The sequence below is a fragment of the Echiichthys vipera genome (assembly GCF_963691815.1).
Source record: "Echiichthys vipera genome assembly, chromosome: 18".
In the NCBI taxonomy this organism is placed as follows: domain Eukaryota; kingdom Metazoa; phylum Chordata; class Actinopteri; order Perciformes; family Trachinidae; genus Echiichthys; species Echiichthys vipera.
In genome coordinates, this window is record NC_139843.1 from 18,835,432 (window position 1) to 18,856,312 (window position 20,881).

General features: G+C 40.7%; 1 protein-coding gene across 1 annotated transcript in view; it reads right to left on the bottom strand.

Annotated features, from left to right (window-relative positions):
* The window catches only part of cacna1g (calcium channel, voltage-dependent, T type, alpha 1G subunit), a 264,495-nt gene that overhangs the window by 15,501 nt on the left and 228,113 nt on the right, over positions 1-20,881 (bottom strand). The window contains exons 29-34 of the mRNA XM_083933325.1: positions 8,970-9,121; positions 7,342-7,451; positions 5,743-5,873; positions 3,211-3,281; positions 868-946; positions 389-510 (exon numbers count right to left, since the gene is read on the bottom strand). Coding sequence (XP_083789451.1) covers positions 389-510; positions 868-946; positions 3,211-3,281; positions 5,743-5,873; positions 7,342-7,451; positions 8,970-9,121 — 665 coding nt within the window. The remainder of the gene's footprint in view (positions 1-388; positions 511-867; positions 947-3,210; positions 3,282-5,742; positions 5,874-7,341; positions 7,452-8,969; positions 9,122-20,881) is intronic.

Below are 20,881 nucleotides of genomic sequence, written 5' to 3' on the forward strand. Positions count from 1 at the left end.
GAATGGTCCATTCTACTCTCATTCTATTTCTATGGGCACACCACTTCTACTGCCACTGAATTTCATTCAAACCTATATTTAAGCCTTGAAATGTTAGCAATAAACTTAATTGTGTTTCATAATTGTCTAATATAACATATTTTGTAGGGATTCCGGCTCAGTCTTTAAGCTACAATTTGTACAAATCTAGAACAAAAAGAGTGCAGCCACGGTTAACATTTGATCCCAATGATTATTTGCAAAAAAAAATTTTTTCAAGAGGAGTAGTGGGGAGGGAAAGGGGACTAAATTGTCTCTTGTGTTCCTACTAAATGAATGACATATACATGAGAATAAACATGCAGTATGTGTGTGTATTTCTTCGGGATCTCAAATTGCAGTGTTTCACCTTCATTATGCCATTCCAGTTGTCTCCCGTGGAAACTCTGAAGAGCAGTAGAAATGCCATCCCGAAATTTTTGAATGTAGCATAGCGCCCCAGACCTTCACAGGGGTGGAGTTCATCACAGACTGGGGAGACAAGGAGGAACAGGGAGGGGATGAAGAAGGAGAGGAATAGCCAGAGAGTAAAGGAGAGAAATGAAGATGAAGAGCTGTAACAAAACAACATAGGGCTTTGCAATTAAATGTTAATAACTGTGATACTATTTTATTACTCTGAAAGCTATGAGCAACAAATTAAAAAGGAGAAATCAATGCGGCATTTCACCAAAAGGTTTTAGAAAGCAATTAACATCAGATAAATTAAACCCACAGAGGGGAGAATTAAATTCTCTGTGCAAGTCTGTGAGCCTGAGCATGTGAGTCTTTGTGTAAGCTTTGTCTGGTGTGCCTGACTGCCTGTATATATGGTGCATGTGTCCTTACTCAAGTCACCAAACAGCTCCACTCCAAGCGCTGCAAAAATAAAGAAGAGAAGCATGAAGAGAAGACCCAGATTCCCCACCTGCAGGGAGACAACAGGAGGAGAGAGGGATTAGTCAGAAGAGGAAATCCCTGGCAAAATCATAACCAATAACAAGGGACAACAAACAGCTCATTCCACTGAGAAAATGAAAGGCGGGTCATAATGAAGCAGCCAAGAGAAAACATAAGCTTTGGCAATGGACCAATTGCTAAACCTCAACCGAACAGCGATCGTCCAATTAGAGCTTAGCAACCGTAACTAGGCACATCAGGCCTGTCAAACTTTTGATTTCTCTGTGTATTGAAGCAGTAAGAGAGGTGCTCCACATTTTAAGAGTTTGGATGATGGTTTTCTTTTCACCCTTTCCAAAACCAGAAATGAAAAGTTAAGGAACGGCTTTAACAGTGTATTTTTCCGCTCTATCGTAAGATTAAAATTTTAGCATGGCTGGCTAACTTGGCAATTAGTAGTATTTAAGCTTTTCTTGATCATTTCATACTTCATACATTATTTATACATTATTTGATGGATAAAAAAAACAAAACCTGTTGACATCTAGCAAATCTTCTGTGTAGTATTTTTGAGTGGGAGTTCACAAGACTTAGGCCAGTGTAAAAATGTTCCTAAACGTTCTAATTGGAAAAAATAGGGAAAAACTGTTCAATGCTCTCCCTCCACACACTATCACATAAATCTCGGGAAATGATTGGTGTCAACATGAGAAAAATTGACACCAATCATTTCCCGAGATTTATGATGTGTTTTGGAACAAATTTCTGAACTAACTTTAACTTTACTTCCATGTACAAATAAACGTCTGTGTATGGCAGTGGTTTCACTGACCCTTAGCTTCAGTCCGCAGCAGAAAGCTCCGCTGTACTTGAGCTTCAGAAATGCTTTGGGAAATGTAGCGTGTGTGGATGCTACCGCACTACTTGAAAAATAAAAGAGTTTAACTACTGAGAAACATTTGATTCAGAAAACCAAAATGCTATTAAGAGATGTAGTTGAACTACTAACACCACTGTAGTACTACTGCTGCCCAACACTGCTGCCCAACACTGATTATTACTAATGGATACAAGTTTGATTTAGCCCTTTGACATCCTTGACACACTTAATTTGCAAGAATGTGTCATAATGCATAAAACCCCACGAGTGTAAGCTTGTAAACCAGCCCGGACCAGCAAATAGGATATCGACCCAACTCTAGATGGTACTAATAATGTAGACCAATGTTTTCAGTTCTTTCCTGGTGTGCTGGATTTGGGGAAGGTTTGACTCCAGCAATTGCAGCTAAACTCATCATTCAAGACAACTTTACATTCATCAGACAAGTCGATAAGTCTCAGTTAGTTACACTGTAATACAAGAGCAAAGATGTTTCTTTATTTCCAGGTCTTCATGGATCATCAACTGATAAGAATGCTGACTTGTCAGGGGCATGCAGCTTTAGCTCAATTTAGCGCAAAAATCTTTGTAGCCATCAAGACAATATTCAAAGCCCTATTCAAAGCAGGGTTTGCACTGCGTTGGATGGTAACATTTAAAAATCAGACAGGGCGTTTTCTATGGACTCTTTACACAGACTTGAAATGAGAAGCTGCTTTTGTCTACCTCTGTTTAAAATCATGGACCTATTGTTTCCAAAAGTATGAAGTAGTTCAGGTGGTAAATCTGCCAAAACTGTAACTGTAAACTTGATACAGAGGTGGGTTTAGGTAATTGAAGCTTAAGGGTGAGTGGCTGCTGCTACTGTCACTGCTAATAAGCGTCGTGGCAACCTGCTCACACTCCAACCACCACCCTATTATCAGATTTATTAATCATGATGAACACTTCTGACAAGCTCTAGGAGGAATTAGCCTGGAAAACACTCTCTCTCTGAATGACAAACAAAGGTAAAGCATCAAAGAATGCTGTGAACATAGGACTGCATGTTATTTTTTCTCTCAATCCAAACCCGACTGAAGTTGTTCTAATTTACCAACTCTACCACCCTCAAATCCACCCACCATCGTTCAAAACAAAACCTGAAGCAACATTCACTTCCTGATCTCTGCAGGGGGTGGTTATGCAAATAAAGGTCTCTAGAGTTGGCAAAAAGCTCATGGGGAAACAACGACACTCTGAAACAGAAGACTATGTTCCAAAAATGGAATGCTTCTGGGATGTAATTTTAGGGACAGATTCTGTGGGATGTGTTAGGAAATGAGAGTTCCACAGAGAAAAATCTGGATGCGGGAAGGAAAAGATAATTCAGTGGCTTCGGTGGATGTTATTTAACAGAGTTGACTGCGTACCTGAGGCAGGGCTTGCATAACGGTGTCCAGCAAAGCTCTCATCCCCACCGCCATCTTTAAGAGCTTCAAAACTGTGGAGACACACACACACACACACACATATAGACAATGAAAAGCTGTTTTACCAATATAAAAATGATTTAGTCTTGCATAACAGAACTGGGACTTTGCCATCACGCCTTCTGTAAAATCTTCCTTACTTACAGACTAATTCTGCTCTGTTGGTGTGGTCACAGATTTCCTTTTATTGAACAACATTAAGATTTCAGAGTCTGATTAAGGTTATATTTTCCTGATTGGGGTTACAGTTTGATGAGGTCCCTGGTAGGGCAATAGGGTACCGATGGAGGTACACCAAGACTGATAGATAATGCATAATAATGATTGGAAAAGTAGAGATGCAGAAAAATTGAGGATTTTCTTGGCCTGAGTCTCCAGTACCTGCCTATCAACCTTTGTCCCTGGACTAGGCCAAGAAATGGTGCTGACTTTCAGTTAAAAACACACTGGTGAGCAGATTTTTTAACCATTTGATAGAGACGGATTAGTTGTTTCCAATAGATTAAAGTCGTTGTGTTAAGCAAAGCTAAGGTAGGTTACCCTTATAATTACCAGACAGGCATGAAATTGGTAACGACATAGAAATAGAGCTGGATAGAAGAGACATTCCCATTCAAATCAACGAAGCAGGATGGTCAGAGCAGCGGCCATTTTTCTATGTACTGTTCCACTGCAAAAAAGTTGTGTGCTACTTTCCGTAGAAACTTCCGTAGAAAACAATTTGTAGCAAGTCTGAGCTTCACTGAGGCAACCAAACGCTATCTAGTCTTAGTAGCGTGAATCTATGAAGTTTGGATTAGGTTACTGCTAATGCAAAACAAACATTTCCTACTGCTGCAGCTTCACATTAAAAGCATTTAAAGGCAAAGCACAAGTTGACGTTTATTATGAAGTAGTTACAAGAAATACAATGTGTTTGTTATTGAGCTCAACACTGGCTGCGGTCGTTCATCAAAAATGCATCAAGAAAACAAGATAAAGGTATGTTGGGGCATTTTTCGAAGGCGGATCAGAAAAATTGCAGGGAATAGAGAGAGTCAGGAGTTCAGGCCAAAGTGAGCTGTTAGATGAGCGTGACGTGCAGCTGACTTGTGTTGGCACAATGACATCAATCTACAATTGTCCGTTCTATCTAATCTATCCCATTCTATTCCTATGGGTAACAATCTTTTCCACAAAATGTATCATTGATGATGTGAATTCTAGCCAGCAACAGGTTCGGTTTCACCTTTCTTATATAGGATAGTGGGAACAATATACACACAACGGTGTTCGCAGCTTAGGTTTCCTAACAACCTTACAAGTTGTTAAAATCTGTATGTGAGAATTGTGACAGAAGAAGAGAACAAACATTTTTGCTTTAAAAACAACAGATGTAACTTGTTCAGCAATGTTGGCGAGAAAATCTTAAATGTCATTGCAATGGAGCCAGTGTGTACTGTAAATGATACAGTCTGAACATGAGATGCATGTTGATGCCAGAGAGAAAATGAGCCAACTATTTTCTTCAGCCAAATTACAGCGTCAAACACACACAAATTGTATACGGAAGCATGTGTTTGTGCCTGGTATTCTGTGTGAAGGTAATCAATACTGACTTCCATGCTTTTTCTTCTATTCCACGTTCAGTAATCAGACTTAGCGGATGAGTTTCCCTCCTGCCTGTCTTATCTCCTCTTTCTGCCAGGTCTACTCTCCTCTTCCTCCTATTTTCTCCCCTCCAACCTGCTCTTATCTTTAATTACCTGGACAGTAATCAGCCCCAAGCACACAGGCAGTTTTGCTTTCCCCTTCCTCTTCTTCCCTTCTGCCAAATCCACCCCTTCTCTTTGACTCGACCTTCCTGATTCTCTTTCCGGATAAATCGTATGCTCTCTGTCTCTCTCACCCTACAAAATACCTTTTATTCGTTCATTTATCTCCTCCGTATTCACTTCTTCCGACTTTTTTTTTCAAATCTCACATCAGTTGCTCCTCTTTCCAACTTCTTATAATCTATTTTCGGGGACAGAAGTTATACATCATCCCTACCTCGTCCTTTTATTTCTACTATCTTCCTCCTCTTCCCTCATTTATTCCCTTCATACCTAGTCTCAGTTCCTCACAGCTTAATTCACTCTCTGTCATAATGACTCTTCCCCACCCTTAGCTATCTTTTCTTGTCTCTCCCATTTCTCAGGCTTTGTCTCTATATTTTAACTATCGGCTCCTTCTCAGTGCCGTGTTTGTCGGCTTACTGTGTTTCTCTGTGCCATCTGGTCGACTCGCACCCTGCCTGAACCCTGCTGAGACCTGCCATGCAAAAATGATAAAGAGGGTAGTCCCAGAACGTGGCTGTTTTACAAGGCACCTTAAAAGTACTACACCGTGAAAGAGAGAAAAGAGAGTGTGTACATGTCTCAGAGAGTCACAGAGGGGTTAAGATGGATGAATGGATGGATGGATGATCAGGGGCAGCGGGGGGTTTCATACCTCTTGCAATCCTCAACACTCTCATGATGCGGATAATGGTGGGGTTGATGGGCAGTGTGTTGCCATCAATCTCCTCCAGAGTGATGCCCATGATGGACAGCAGCACAATGGCCAGATCCAGCTGATTCCACCTACACACACACACAGACACACACACACAGACACAGACACACACACACACACACACACACACACACACACACACACACACACACACACACACACACACACACACACACACACACACACACACACACACACACACACACACACACACACACACACACACACTTCATCACTTCATGAGCAGACATTAAGTTTTAATGTATTTTGCCCTTTCCATTCACTTTTTTAATGCAATACTTTGCAATGAAATATGTCAATGGAAACACGGCTCATGGCTGAAATAAACTCATCATATGGATCGACAACAAGGGAGTGGTGCACAAGTGGTTTGCTAAGTTCTTTTGAACATTGTGAAACTTTTTCTGCTGTGAAAACTTGTCACTAGAGTTGAATGCAAGTGAAGGAATCTAAGCTGCAGACACCTGCAGTGCTTCGTGAGGAGCTAAGAACAAACTTTTAAAAACCTTTCAATCCTACACGACTGAGTACACACAGTTGACTAATCATAAACTCTATATTAAGAGAGAATTTCTGGATGTATGGGAGTGTTTGAAATATTTCAGTGTTATGAGGCAGATTAAAAAAGGCAGCGATGGTGTTTCATTTTAGTACATCATAACTCAGATCAGAAGTCAGGCAGCTACTTTTATTTCAAGGTACTGTAACCTGACCTGAGATCAAAGTATTGGGGCCAAATCTAATTTCTCAGCCCCCATGCAGTAACTGTGCACTGAATAAAATGTTTGGAAAATGAGAGGGTAAAGAGTCAGTTAAGATAGTAGTTGGTGGTCATGCTAAGTGTGTGAATCAACTCAAGAAAATCAACTTAAAATCTAATGAGATTTTCAAGTTAGTCCTGGGGCTCTTGGCTAAATGTTGTGATTGTGTGTACTTGTGTGTGAGTGTATGTGTATTGAGGTAATATCAAACTGGTCCACAGCCAAATGCAAATAGGATAATGGTTTCCTCTGGCAAAGACAATGGACATCGTGGAGCCCTTTGGGGTAAGCACTGGTCGAAAAACACGATGCTTCCACTGAGGTGTGTGTTTGTGTGTGTGTGTGTGTGTGTGTGTACTGTAGTCACATGCGTGTGACGTGTGGTAGTATGTATTTGCGCTGTTGCGATTGCATTTGTTCATTATTGTGTGGTTTTCAGCAGGAAGCCAGGGATTTCAAAGCTATGAAATCATCTAAGGCAGTGCGTTTTATGGGTGTTTAACAAGGCCGTTTGTATTCATACAGGCCTCACTGAGAACTATCCACTGGAGCACCTTAGAAAAAGCTCATTTAAGCTCTCCGAAAGCTGCCTCAGATTTTCCACATTACTCTGAGGTTAAAGAACGGTACCGTTAACCAACACTCTATTACAATATCACAACCACTAAAATGTCCAAACCCTAAACCTAGGTAAATGTTTATTTAGGATATCTGTCAGAGATGTTTGACAAAGGCATGGCAGTTAAATACTGACTTGTCCTTGAAGAAGCGTCGGAAGCCAAAGGCCACCAGCTTGAAGACAGACTCCAGAACAAAGATGAGGGTAAAGATGTAGTTACAGATCGTCAATGCCTTTTCCAGCTCCTGAGGATGTCAGGGAGAGAAATATAAAAGATGAATAAACTGCAAAAGAATCCCTTTTAAGTCAGTAAAGCTAACATTACATTTTCTGTTATCTTAGCAGAGTAAGCTGTGGGTTCTCATTTCAAAAAATGTGCTGAAACAGCACTAAAAACCAATTAGATGATCTCACCCTATTGTTTTTTTCAATTTTAAAAAGGAAAGACATTTGTCAACGTGGCTTAGTTATACTAAATAGCTTGCTATGGTGGATATTTTTGCTGTGAAATTACACATTTTTCCTTTTTCCATGTAGTAAATTCCATCTTCTTCTCCAGAATTAGCCATTCCATTAATAGAGCATTCAGATCACTCCTCCCTCCCTCATTCGCCATGAAGAGGCCATTAGAATCAAAGTGTCCATTTTTGCCTGTGGGAGAACTCATAGTGCCCATCTGCATGTAAAAATTGACCTTTAGCCGTGAGACGGGGAGAGAACTGGTGGTCAACAGGGATTTCACTAAATCCTCACTGGTGGCATTTCATCGACTCGCAGCTAGTTCCAGTTTGTGATACATCCCTTTACTCCACTATTATCTATTCTAGCCAACAACCTTTCCTACATCACAACCCTCTATACTAACCAAATACCATCAGTTCTACCTAGAGACACCCCATTCTACCAAACAACATTTTAACAAACATTTGCTACAGATGCCAAATAAAGACTTTCTATTCTTCCCAGGAACCTTCAATTGTACAGACATACTTTCTATTCTGCTGAACAACCTTATGTTTCGTAAAAACCTTTTACTCAACCATAGTTCCTATTCTCCCTAAGGATAATTCCACTATTCTATACACTTTATATCTTTGACACCCTGACTACCTCCCACTTGACCTCATTCCATCTATCATGCCATATGCCCTATCACCCCTCACTGTATTCTTCTCAAATTTGCTTCCTTTTGCTAAAAACCATCTCTCCCTCTACCTCCCTCTATCATCTTTTGTTATACCTACACCTCAGTGTTCTGAAGAGTTCTGAGCAGGTGGCCAACAATATGTTGAAGCGATAGAAATATTTCTAATGAATGAAAGACAAATCCCAGCTGGAACAGCTGTCTGGTGGCGATTAACATATGGGCTATAAATCCTAAGTACCCATAGCAGACCTTGATTTGGATAGTTTGTATAACCTTTTGGTTATACCAGATGGGCGGGTACCTTAAATTCATAGTTTAAAGCATTGTTTTAAACCCTTTTAAAATGTAATTTTGTATTTTATTGGCTGTGTAATTGTAATCTCATATTTATTGTGTCATAGTTCACCATTGCCTTTCTTAGCATACTTTTACAATTCTTATAGGCATTTTAATCATCATTGACACAGCTTGTATACCTGATCTTTCACTCCTGATATAAAATTGCAATGAGTGACCAATAAGACAAACTCTATGACAAAATGTTATTCAAAAGCAGGTATGAACATTTGGAGCAAAGAGCCCATCATTACCCCACCTTCCTTCCCCCAGATCTGACCTTGGGCTGCTGATAGTGCTCCACAGACATGGTGATGACGTTGAGCCCTATGATGATGGTGATGAACAGGTCCAGGTAGTGGCTGGTGCACATCTTGTGGATAAGCAGGCGCGTGGGGGAGTAATCAGAGTAGTAAGGCTTACTCTGAGCTTCTGTTGGAAGTGGGAAAGAGTGGGGGGGAGATGGTGCAGGGAAGCAGGGTAATGAGGAGGAGGAGGAGCAGGAGGAGGGGGAGGTGACGTTCAAAAAGTGAGATAGGAGGTAATATACTGGGACACCGTAAAGTAGACCTGCAGGGTTGAGAACTGGAGCCTCCAAAGCTGCTTTAAAAAGAGCGGTTAGTGACACACGACAACACCCTTCTTTCAATCAAGATGGTGGACTCACATTAAGAATAAGAGATATGTAAAGAGAGATGTGAAGAGATTAATAAGGGGGAGGCAGATCAGATAATGACCAGAGAAAAAGAAACTCCAGCCTAGCCCTCCTGTGGTCTGCAGTCAGGACTAATCAAATCAAATACCCTCTCCTCTGATCAACGTTTGTTTAAATTAACTCTCCCCTGAGTGAGTGTGATGGGATATAAACAGCACCGGTCAATGTGTCTGTGTGTGTGCGCATTAAAAAACTCTGTGGAGGAGGCTGCTTTCAGGATATTTCAATGTGGAGATTTGGCCATCTCTTTCTGATCATCATGTGACTCAGCCTCCCCTTATTTCTTTCACTTCTCTCAGGAAAAGAACATAACTCAGGAGAAAAGTTTTCCACACTCATCCATCACTTTGTTCCTCACCTCTTTCCTCCATCCAGAGAGGATGGATGGACGGGCCGGGAGTTAGGACGAGGAAGAGAGAGGAGGCTTGCACTATCTATCACCTTATCGCTCCATCAGTGAAGGAGAGTCTCGAGGTCACAGAGGAAAGGCAGCGACACACAAGTGCGACACTCACTCAAAAAGCAAACGTCCTTTGAGTGTTGTGAGATCTCCTTCTCTGCCCAATTAGCCCAGGTGTGCTGGGCTGGAAAGATTCCCACGAGTGTGTACGTATGTGTGTGTGTGTGTGTGTGTGTGTGTGTGTGTGTGTGCCCGCGCGCTAATGATGGTGTGTGTTTCCCTATCGTATTGGAGAAACTCCCTCCATAGATCAGGGAATAAGACAGGAGAGCTGTTAGCAGAATAGCCATCCATTATTGATAACTATATATCTGCATCTTTTGGAATTTTAATGCATAAATCGAGATAAACGCTATAAGGAACACAGTTAGCTTATGTTAATGGAGAGCACATGATACTCTCATAGAATGCTGAAGTGTGTTAAATTTCAGTGACTGTTGTGCAGTATTTTACCATCATTCAAGTCTTGTAATTTACGTCCTCCCCCCTGCAACAGTCATTATTTTGCCCTAATAAAATATGATGTGTTCAAATACTGCTGGGAAAGTGTAGCATCTTTGACTTTTTGTGCTTTTTTTTCACTTGAACAAAGAATAATACACTTTCAAATAAAGGGATGACCAGGTTAATTTAGTATAAATCCTGTCAAACTCACCTATGAGTTTCTCTTTTACTGCTCACTAACTAATTATTTCCTCTAACTTAATTGTTCTTACATTTAGTTTGGAGCTGCTGTCAATGAAACTCAACACTTCCTGAAGATGATAAAAATGATGATCTATGAGCTTCTGTAAGGCTTTTAATGTGAAATCTCTGTGCAGGAATTGTGAAGGTTCTTGAGAGTTTAGCAAGCAAGCAAATTTTGAAGTGATAAGCATTAATTAATTCAAGAGTACTGTAACCATTAAAGGGGCACTACATCAAATGACCCTGGCGATGTCATCTGTGACCTCAGTTTCAATTTGAGACTCAACATTTTTAACAGAAACTTATATGTCAAACTGTGGGTGTTGAGTCTGACAGATGGGAGTGTTCATTAGGCAGGGACGCTGTAAATAACAATTGCTAACTAGTCACAGGATTTTTGGGGCACAACCCTAGCTAGGGACTAGAAGTGAAGATGTCTTGGCCTCTGTCTTTGATGATCATTTTTAAAAAGTGCATCCAACTATTAAAAGTGAACTCGAGTGTCAAAACTTGAGAAAACTTGAAAGAGCAACACAGTCTGATAGCAAATTCACGTGGCCAATTACTCCGCCAAATAGCAGTAATTTCCCCGCCGCACACTACAGCACATTAAAGAACAGTTGAAGAAAGAGAGACTGGAGATGTTACATTATAGCAAACTCAAACATTTCAAGCATGAGTGATATAACTTTCGGAATGAACGCTTTTGATCTTGGTCAGGTCCCAAGGTGGTCCCTAATTTAGCAATTTGCGCGTATATACTGTACTCTAGCTATGCTAGTGGACGCAACTATGACATGGCAGGCGTATTGCTCAGGACCCAAAGAAGTGCAGTGTCAAGCGTGAATGTGTTTAAATGAGTGGTTCTCAAGAAAGCAGGCAAGGAGGCAAAACAATCGGCCCGTTCCGAACAGGCGCGTTTTCAACTGGCACTGAACTGGTTAAAGTAAATGACTGAATGAGCATCGCAAAGTTGGAAAGTTGTTGAGGTTTGACAGAGGTCTGCGCTGCCGCTGAGCTTTGATGTAATTATTCTATATTTGTCTCCAGAGTCCTCTTTCGAAAGCTAATTTTGCGCCCGCTGGTAATTATTGATATTGACAACAGGGGAGATTAATCTGAATACTGGAGTTACTGGCTGAACCACAGGACAGCCTGTTGTTGTTTGACTGCTCCTGAACTCCTATGGAGATGTGCGTGCTAGAAGGTGAGAATAACGTGGCTTCTGGTGCACTTTGTCTGGCTAAATGCACTAAAACAAGATGACATACTCGGTTACCTGCTTTGCTTTTCAGCACCTCAGGTCCTGGAATTGTCTGTGCTGCAACACTTCATCATTCGTCAGCTGCATTTTATAAATGAGGCTATACTTATTTGTCCATGTGGCCAACCGAGAAGACAGTGATAAAGCAGGCTTAAAGCATGTTGGGTAAATCTGGGCACATGTCTTTGAACCGAGATGGTTAGATATAGCCCTTGTGGGGTGCAACAACTTTCTTCATTCACTGGGAGTTCCTATTTCCAAGATCCTTCATCATGTTTGGAGTAGAAAGCATTATTTTTACACTGTTCTACTTACTGTCTGCAGGTGCACGAGGAGCCACACTCACACATAAGAACATTCACTTTGTTACACCTCCTCCTATATACTCCCTCACTCTAAAAATGTTGTTTTATTCAAATTTGTCTCTGTATATCTGCTCTCCTATCTGCATTCCCATACAGTGAAACACAGGGCCAAGAAAAAGTGTATAATGTATAATGTGAAATAGCTAAAGCTAAAGTGAGTATGCTAGATTGGATAACTTTCTCCCTAAAAAAGTAATTTGAGCAAGTAAGTATGCATTGCCCTTAATATTATGGATAGGGCAAAGAGGGTGAGCCCAAACAAGACGCAGGGGAATAAGGTCGAAGAAATAGAAGGAAATAGAGAGACAGAAACCTTTCAGCTAAAGCTCAACTAGTCTCCAGAGGAGAGGGAGGGAAGAAAAGGTGAAAGTTTACAAAGCTAAATTACACTGCTGCCCCAATTCTCCTGTTCTCACTTCCACTGCTCTGAAGAAAAGAGCGGAGCTGCTCTTAATGAGGAAACGAGTTCTTGCTGATACCGCTCTGAGTCCTGCTGGCATCAGAACTTTTGCTTGAGTAAGGTAGCAACAGATGGGAAGGATATTCAGTGGAATGAAGAAAGGTCTTAGCTCCCATTTTTGCCCTGTCTTTTCTCTTCATGTCCCTCTCCTCCTTCTCTGATGTGGCAGCCTCCTCTCTCAGCTCTGACATCAATTTGACAGTGAAGGAGGATGGGTGCAAAGGCACAGAGGGGGTCGCAAACTGCAAACCTCTCTGTACAGGTCACGATACCGGCTCTCTGCATCCCCATCCTCATATGTGACAACCATTCCATTTAACAGACCATCCAGGACAATCATCTCATGGGGACTTAGACTTCATTAGGTTAAAAAACTGCACTACATACATTTTCTATAATGAATCTATAATGAAGGTATTTTTTATTTGTCACACAAATTTTGTTCCGTTATTTTAAGGTGGCCCACAAAAACAAGCTTGGCTGTCCATGTTGGGTCGCAAGAAAACAGATCTTTACACTACTTTGGAATCTATCTTTTGACACTTTCATGGCCAATGTCCACCGGATCTTGCTGCATCGCCGCTCCGATAATCTGTTCACTCTAGACTCTTTTATTCAGTTTCTTTCTTTCCCAGTCTATTTTTTTTAAAGAAATTTCTCTCTTAATCTTAATCTATCTCTTGAACGCGAAATTTAATTGTAAATGAATATAAATCACTATATTTAGCAAAACATTTTTAAAAATCTCCTAAGAGAGAAGGAGGGAGGGAGGGAGACAAGTTTCCTGCTGAGTCTTAGTTAAACCTCTGTTCTGTCACCTCTTTCTCACCATGATCACCGATATGATGTTTTGATAAAGTTGAATTCACAATATATATTTTTGATTTTTACATATGTTTCTGTTTCTGTTGTCGGACAGTAGAAAGTAGAGACTAGAGACTGCTACATGTTAACCAGCATTCCTTTTCACGCTGCTTCACTGTGGAGCTGAGAAATAATTATTTATACATTATCATTGAGTCAGTGAATACAGGAGGCGGCAAAAGACCCCCACCTTCACTGAGCAGATGTGTTGTTGTTCTGTAAAAGCTCAGCTTTGGGGTGAGACAAGCTTAGTGAGGACAGAGGGTTGAAAGTAAGAGAACAATATGCATTTAGGCGAATCTATTTTCACTATGCAGGTGTGTACAGCCACAAAGCATCTGTTACCAATGCAAAATAAGTTGTAAAAATGTATTTTACAACACAAAAAATATGGCAAAACAACTCTAAACTATATTATATGTTTGGCTGCTGAAGAAATGTGTCCTGTAGACACTGAAACAGCGACAGAGCTGTGGCACAACTGGATTGCATAGCAGCTGGATCCTGTGGACATTTGGTTTTAGGTTCACTGAATGACTTCACTGACTGAAATGAGATCTAAAACCCCCGTTGAAAATCTTCCGGAGGTCTCACAGACAAGAAGAAGGAAAAACTTTGTTAGAAAAAAAAATGTAAATAATTCCCTGTCCAAAAACAACCCCAAGAGCCTCACTCCTCGTTTTGCCTTCCAGTGTACTCACCTTCCCCTTTGTGGACACCTACTGTCAGCTCACCTTCAGTGGTGAGGAGGCAAAAGCTGGAGATTTAGCTTGGGAGTTGCTTTTGGACGCGGCCACGCTCAAAAACATAATCCATACATTTCCGAGGCGGTCTTTGTTGGGAAATACAGACACAGTCAGGGTCCTTGATTGTGGAACCGATGAGTTGAGGAAGGGCACAGCACAGCACTATGGGACCTTGTAGGTGAGCGCATGTTGGATTGGATTTGACATGTCGGGGATGGGTCTGGAACAGCAGCTGTCCAGAATGTGGTGATTGAGGGAGGGTGTTAGGTGAAAAAGGATGTTGTCCCAGCTACTCCAATGAAAGGGAGGCCTGACCATGAATCTCAAAACAACACGAGACACCGCTATGACTTCTTGATTCATTGGTGCAATGGTTTTCTGCTTAGCTGGATCACGTCTGAATGTCTCTGAAGGCTCTGTGGGTTTTTTGTTTGATGGTATTCTCATCAAAGATGTACGAATAGTAGGTATACTGTGGTAAGAAATGTGAATTTGTATGGCTTGAAAGGGAATGGATGAGTTGTGGGGAGTTAAAGTTTTGATCCCAGATGATAACAAGAATGGCTGTGAAATAAAGAGCAGGGCAGGGGCTGTAAAAGCAGCAACTGTGCACTTTAAATGTTCTGAAAGATCTGGATGGAAATTATTTAAATGTCAGAAAGACACATTTTTATTTCTACATTTCTCAGGCAGTAGTTTGGTCGGATGCTGCAGCTGCTTTTACTCCCCTGTCCTTCATGGTATATGGCTCAGTAGTAAACCTTGAGACTCTGTGTTTGCCAGGAAAAAAAAAACGTGTCAATGTCAAGGACTGGATGTCCAATTTCGAAATCCAGCAAACACTGAGTCTAAAGAAAAAAAAAACAATTATCAACATAAACATTTTCTGTAAAAAGGTCAAAAAGAAAAAAAACAAAACTGGAATTCCCGAATGCTCTGCTGCTTTGCTTGAATATCAAACAGAGAGAAAGCGACACAGGAGAGAACACGGACAAAAACGATAAGAAAGAGAAATGAATTAAACTGGGGAGTAACAGAGAGGAAGAGCAGCAGAGCAAATTGAGGAGTCCAGAAGAAAAAAAGCAGGCAAAGAAATAAGAAAACATGACATCATTCAAAATGACAGGGCATGATTACACACACACACACACACACACACACACACACACACACACACACACACACTCATCTGCACTCTTTAACACAAACATACACACAAACACACACAGATTGTGCTGGTTCACATGGTAGACTGACACATCTCTTTCTGAGTCATACTTGAGCAGGATGGACCAATTGAAATGGCGGACTGAATGGTGAAGGCAAGCGATTGGACAGCGTGAGTGGAGGGCGGAGCAACAGGGATAACACTGATGACAAAGTACAGGCCGATGGAAAGCTTTTTAACAGTACAATGACAAAGTGTTTTACCCTTTCTCCCTTTGGTCGGATCCGTGTTTATATCCAGGGCAACAATACCAACACAGTCCCTGTCAGCTTCACACAACAGGAAAGAAGAAGTCCTCTTGAAGGATAAATAGATGATTTTCGTAATCTTCCTCACTTTTAAGTGCCCAGATGGAACTGTTCTACCCCTTCATGCAAGATTTTCAGTTTAGACGATATAAAACCCATTCAAAGCTATGAAACCTACAACGATTAGACACCCCACACATGGCTATTTCAACCAACAGGCACTGACTGTTTAGCTTTGACAGTCAAAAGGAAGCATATGATGAGAAAAAACACCTGGACATTGTTGAACTATGAGTGTAAGAACCAAAGTTCTTACACGAAAATCTCATATATCTTAAAAATTGCTTGGAAAAGGCAAGAAACAGACATGAGATAGTGAAAAAGAAGGAATTTTAAATCCACAGATAGACATACGGTGAACTCTGGCTGTGCACTGAAATCTGCTGAAATGGATTATTAATTATCACTCACGGCAATAGACACTACTTTCATCATCATTCAACCCGTTCTCACTCCCAACTCATCAAATACGGCAGCTTTGGTCAGTGGCCCAAGCGTCTTGATACCAATGCACAAAGAACCCTTTCATGTCTGTGTGAGACACACCAGGCTTCCAACTGCTCGACTAGGGGTTAGTGAGATGAAGTGGTACAAAGAGCGACAAAGTCCGTGTAGGGAGAAGGTCGGGGTGGATGGATGGGTGTGTCAGACAAACACAGGACTTTCACCCAGGAATCCTCTGTCTGTGTCCTGTGTGAACCAAGCCCAAACCACAGGGATTTCCAGATTCATCCAATAAGGAAGTGACAAAAATTGCAGTTCACAGAGTGGCCACTAGGAGCAGGTTTCATAATAGAGCAATTTCTCATTGACCCCCATGTTAAACAGGCCGTTTTTAAGCATATTTAAACCTATGTAAGGCCTGATGCAAAAAAACATTCTAGTCTGTTTGTTTACATCATATCTCCATGAGAACACTTATTTTGTACCAGGCTAGTTTTTATGTTATTGAAGGTTAAATTTGAGGAATAATTAGGGGGGTGGTCTTTTGAGTGACAGCTAGCCTCTGGCCCTCACTTCTCCTCGGAGGTAAACATCAGCCAGATGGACGTATCTCCCTCCCCCAGTGTCACATACATGCCCTTTTTGGTAAGAGGAAATGAGGAGGAGTCAATGTCTTACAAGATGGCGACTCCCATAAGCCAGTACGATTGTTGAGAAAACAGACCTCGACGTAGAGGCTATTTCCAATTTTTTATACAGTCTATCTGATGTGTATGGTGTGTACAAACTGTCCCAACAACATCCTAAAATATGTCCAGAATCAACTGTGGTACCTAGATGGATCTATTAGAAGCTTTTATTAAGTGTTGCTGATTTGTCTCGCTGCCAGTATTAATCATTTTAATGTGAAATATTTGAAAGGCAAGTATTTGGGGTTTTTGTGATATTTATTCATCTCACCACTGGGGTGTAAATACCTTTAGTCTTATTATACGACCCTGGTTGCAACAATCTAACAAATTAAATCAGAATCCTTAAACACAACACATTGTTGGATTTTATCTTTCAATTCGAGGTCCAACTTGGTCTGAACAGTTGTGATGCCTAAATGAATACTGTACTCAGTCCAATAATCAGATTGTGTCATGTCCAGCCTGATTTAATAACAAGCACAGCTCATCTGCTATATCAGCATTTGTGGCTATACCACATATGTACACTCACACAAAGGTTCAGGCACAGCTTTTGGGGTTTGGAACCCTACAAGGAAACAGAGGCATATTTTCAAAGCCTCATCTCATGTCTCTGTCATCACTACATTCAGTGCAGCAGGGCAACACTACAGTATGGGACTGTCTGCCACTCCGCTCTGTGCCGTTCTCTCCTCCACATTTTCTGTAGATGAAATATTCATCGAAAAGGTTTCCAACATGAAACATTCATAGGGAGTGTTGGGCCAGCTTTTCAATCAAATTAACCACACACTGTTTATTTCGCAACAATTATTAATATTATGACATTTCCTTCTGTGGAAACTAATTAGCTTCATTATTCACTATATTACTTTCAATTTTCCTTTTCAGACATATCAACACCATCCATCAGTTTATGTTATCACATTCAGTACATACTGTATCTATCACCAGTCATTTATGCCTCCAGATTTATAGATAAACTGGAAGAAGTAACTCTTATACATCATGTGGTGGAGTTTGACTTCAGTTGGTTGGTGGGACAGTAGGGTATGTAACATCAGGAAACCAAACACCCAGTGGCACACCCCCAAGCAGTCGCAGTAACATGGCTCCCAGTCGCCGCTAACCCCAAAAGTTATGAAAGATTCATAGCATTTAACACTTCACTTAACACTGCTATCTATACCTTGTGGCATCAAACTTTTACACCCTGAACCGTGTGTTTCAGACTTTTTGCCAAGGTATGTCAATCTTTTTTCTCACCTCCCCCCTTTCTTATTTGCCCTCTCCCTTAAGGACTGGTGTTATTAATTCCATCTCTACAACAGAAGAACAGAAGAAAGAAAGAGGGGGAATGTGAAACTTTCATTAGATTCATCTCTGTTAGCTCTGACCCAGATACAGCTACGGATTGGCACCGTCTGTTTAGTGTGTGTGTGTGTGTGTGTGTGTGTATGTGTGTGAGGGAGAGAGAGAGAGAGAGAGAGAGAGAGAGAGAGAGAGAGAGAGAGAGAGAGAGAGAGAGAGAGAGAGAGAGAGAGAGAGAGAGAGAGAGAGAGAGAGAGAGAGAGAGAGAGAGAGAGAGAGAGAGAGAGAGAGAGAGAGAGAGAGAGAGAGAGAGAGAGAGAGAGAGAGAGAGAGAGAGAGAGAGAGAGAGAGCGCTATTAGATGAATAAAAAGCTATTCATGGAATGTCAAGCTGCTATACAGCTTGTGCTTGTGTTTTTGGATGTGTGTGTTTGGTACTAAGGTAAACGGTGTGTGAGGAGATGATCCTATTATCCTTGCGCTGTTGTTGACTGCTGGTCGTGTACTGACAACAGAGATTAACAGCACAACATATGAAATGACTTTGTTTGCCAACCTCAAGGTGATGAGGATTTATGAATCTACATGGAAAATACAACAGTCGCATTGTCCACATCAGCTGCTCACTCTATTATCTGCACAGCTGTAAGCTCACTTTCTGAAAATGGGAAAACCATTGTAGTAGTTTAAAGCCCTATTCTATTTTCTCACTGAATCCAAAACAGACTTACCTGAGATACCTACACTACTGCATGTGACAACTTATCATAAGATTTACGTATATTTTGGTGGACTTAAAGAGGTTCAAAAAGTTTCTGAACCTCACAAGAAAATCTGACCTGCATTTGGGATTATTTAAGTTTCATAAAGAAACCATTTTTTTCTATGGTGAAGTGTATAATCCTGATTATGAGATTGGAGTATTCTAATTAGGTTTAATAACAGCAGATGCTGCCATGCTGTTAATTAGTCGATTTATCATCTTTTTTATTACTTTGTTGATGTGCATATTTGTGATATTCATTAAGAAACCAAATGCATTAGCAAAGAAAATGTTTGTGTTTCACAGATAAATATGAATTGTTACTGCAAGCTACGTATTTTGGGTTTCCACTAATGATAATAATGTTCAAAAAACACCTTATTTTTGTCACAATGTCGGTCTGAATATACACTAATAATAGGTTATGTATAATTTATAAATCCCTTATGTGGAAATTCAATATTCCTCTATTCGCCCTCTGTCTGAAATGCACCATTTTAGCAGCTGTCTTTAATGTATGTGCACGAGTACTGAAAACATGAGATTTTTTCAAATGTTATGTCCCCTTTAACCGCAGACCATAAACTGATCATGGATGTGAACAAACTCACCTACGGGGGTATCCAATATAATAAAAACACCTCATGAAAAATAACTTTTAGTCCAAGTTCAGTCTCAAAAGAAACATGTGAACATCACTGGTTTACTTGTCGTAAACGGGATGCAATGTGTGTCCTTGAGGTCTAATAAATGTGGGGATGTTCCTAACAACTAATTTCCCTGATGTTTACCTTTTTTATTTTTAAACTTAGATTAGTCGACTAGTCTAAAAGTAAGAAAACACACAAAACTTGGCACAATTTAATCTGAAAGGTTGAAAGAAAATATACCAAATTTCACAAGAGCCATTTGAAATTAATTGAATAACTTATAATCATATATTATATCTGAATGCCATTTAAATTATTTTTGTCCCCAGAACCAAACAATGTAGGTTTCAAGTTCTTCCAAAAATGGCTCTGCAAATATTTTTATGAGGAAAGAAATACATTCAGCATGTTTCTTTTGTCTCACAGATGTTGAGAAATACTGATGTAAATCTAACTTCCATTGCTGTCACTGGCTGCATGCAGTTAACTTGGTAACATACAGAAGCCATGAGTGGAAAGCAGCAGGGAAGAGCTGTTGTTGGACTCTTGAGTGGGAGGCAGATTAATAGAAAGCTAAAAGAATCACTGCAGGTTCAGTAGCCTATGTACTGCACTTGAAAATAAATTAGTACAAGAGATGTGGCCTTACTATTTTTCCGGCACCGCTGGCAATCAGCACTTAAATATGTGGGTGGCAACAGCGGTGGCCGTAAAAGTAATAAATTCAAGGGAAAAACAGTCTTGAAAATCTTGGCAGCTTATATTAAACATAGCAAAAACTAACGATGTGACAGTCTTATACAGTAATCATAAAGATGGCTACAGAAACTTTTGCATATGTTTGTGGTGTTCGAGGTGTATGCCTCATTTTGTCCATGCACGCACATTCTATCCTTGATAAGATGGCTGTTTGGGGTGAGATGTGATGACATGAGTGTTGTACTGTGTTTCATGTGGGGGCTGACCCAGCTAGAGCTGCCTGGCCTGCAGTGTTAATCAGCCTGTTGGGAAGTCGAGGGCCATCTGTTAACATGGCAGAGCCACAACACTCTAACTTACTTAGTGGAGGAGCACTAGCATGGCACACACACACACAGACACACACACAGACACACACACAGACACACACACACACACACGGACAACCCCAATGTATATGACGTGGACACCCTCAAAGCAATGCCTAAACTGGTACTTTAAATTCAGACATATTCAATGTTCTGGAGTAAAGAGAC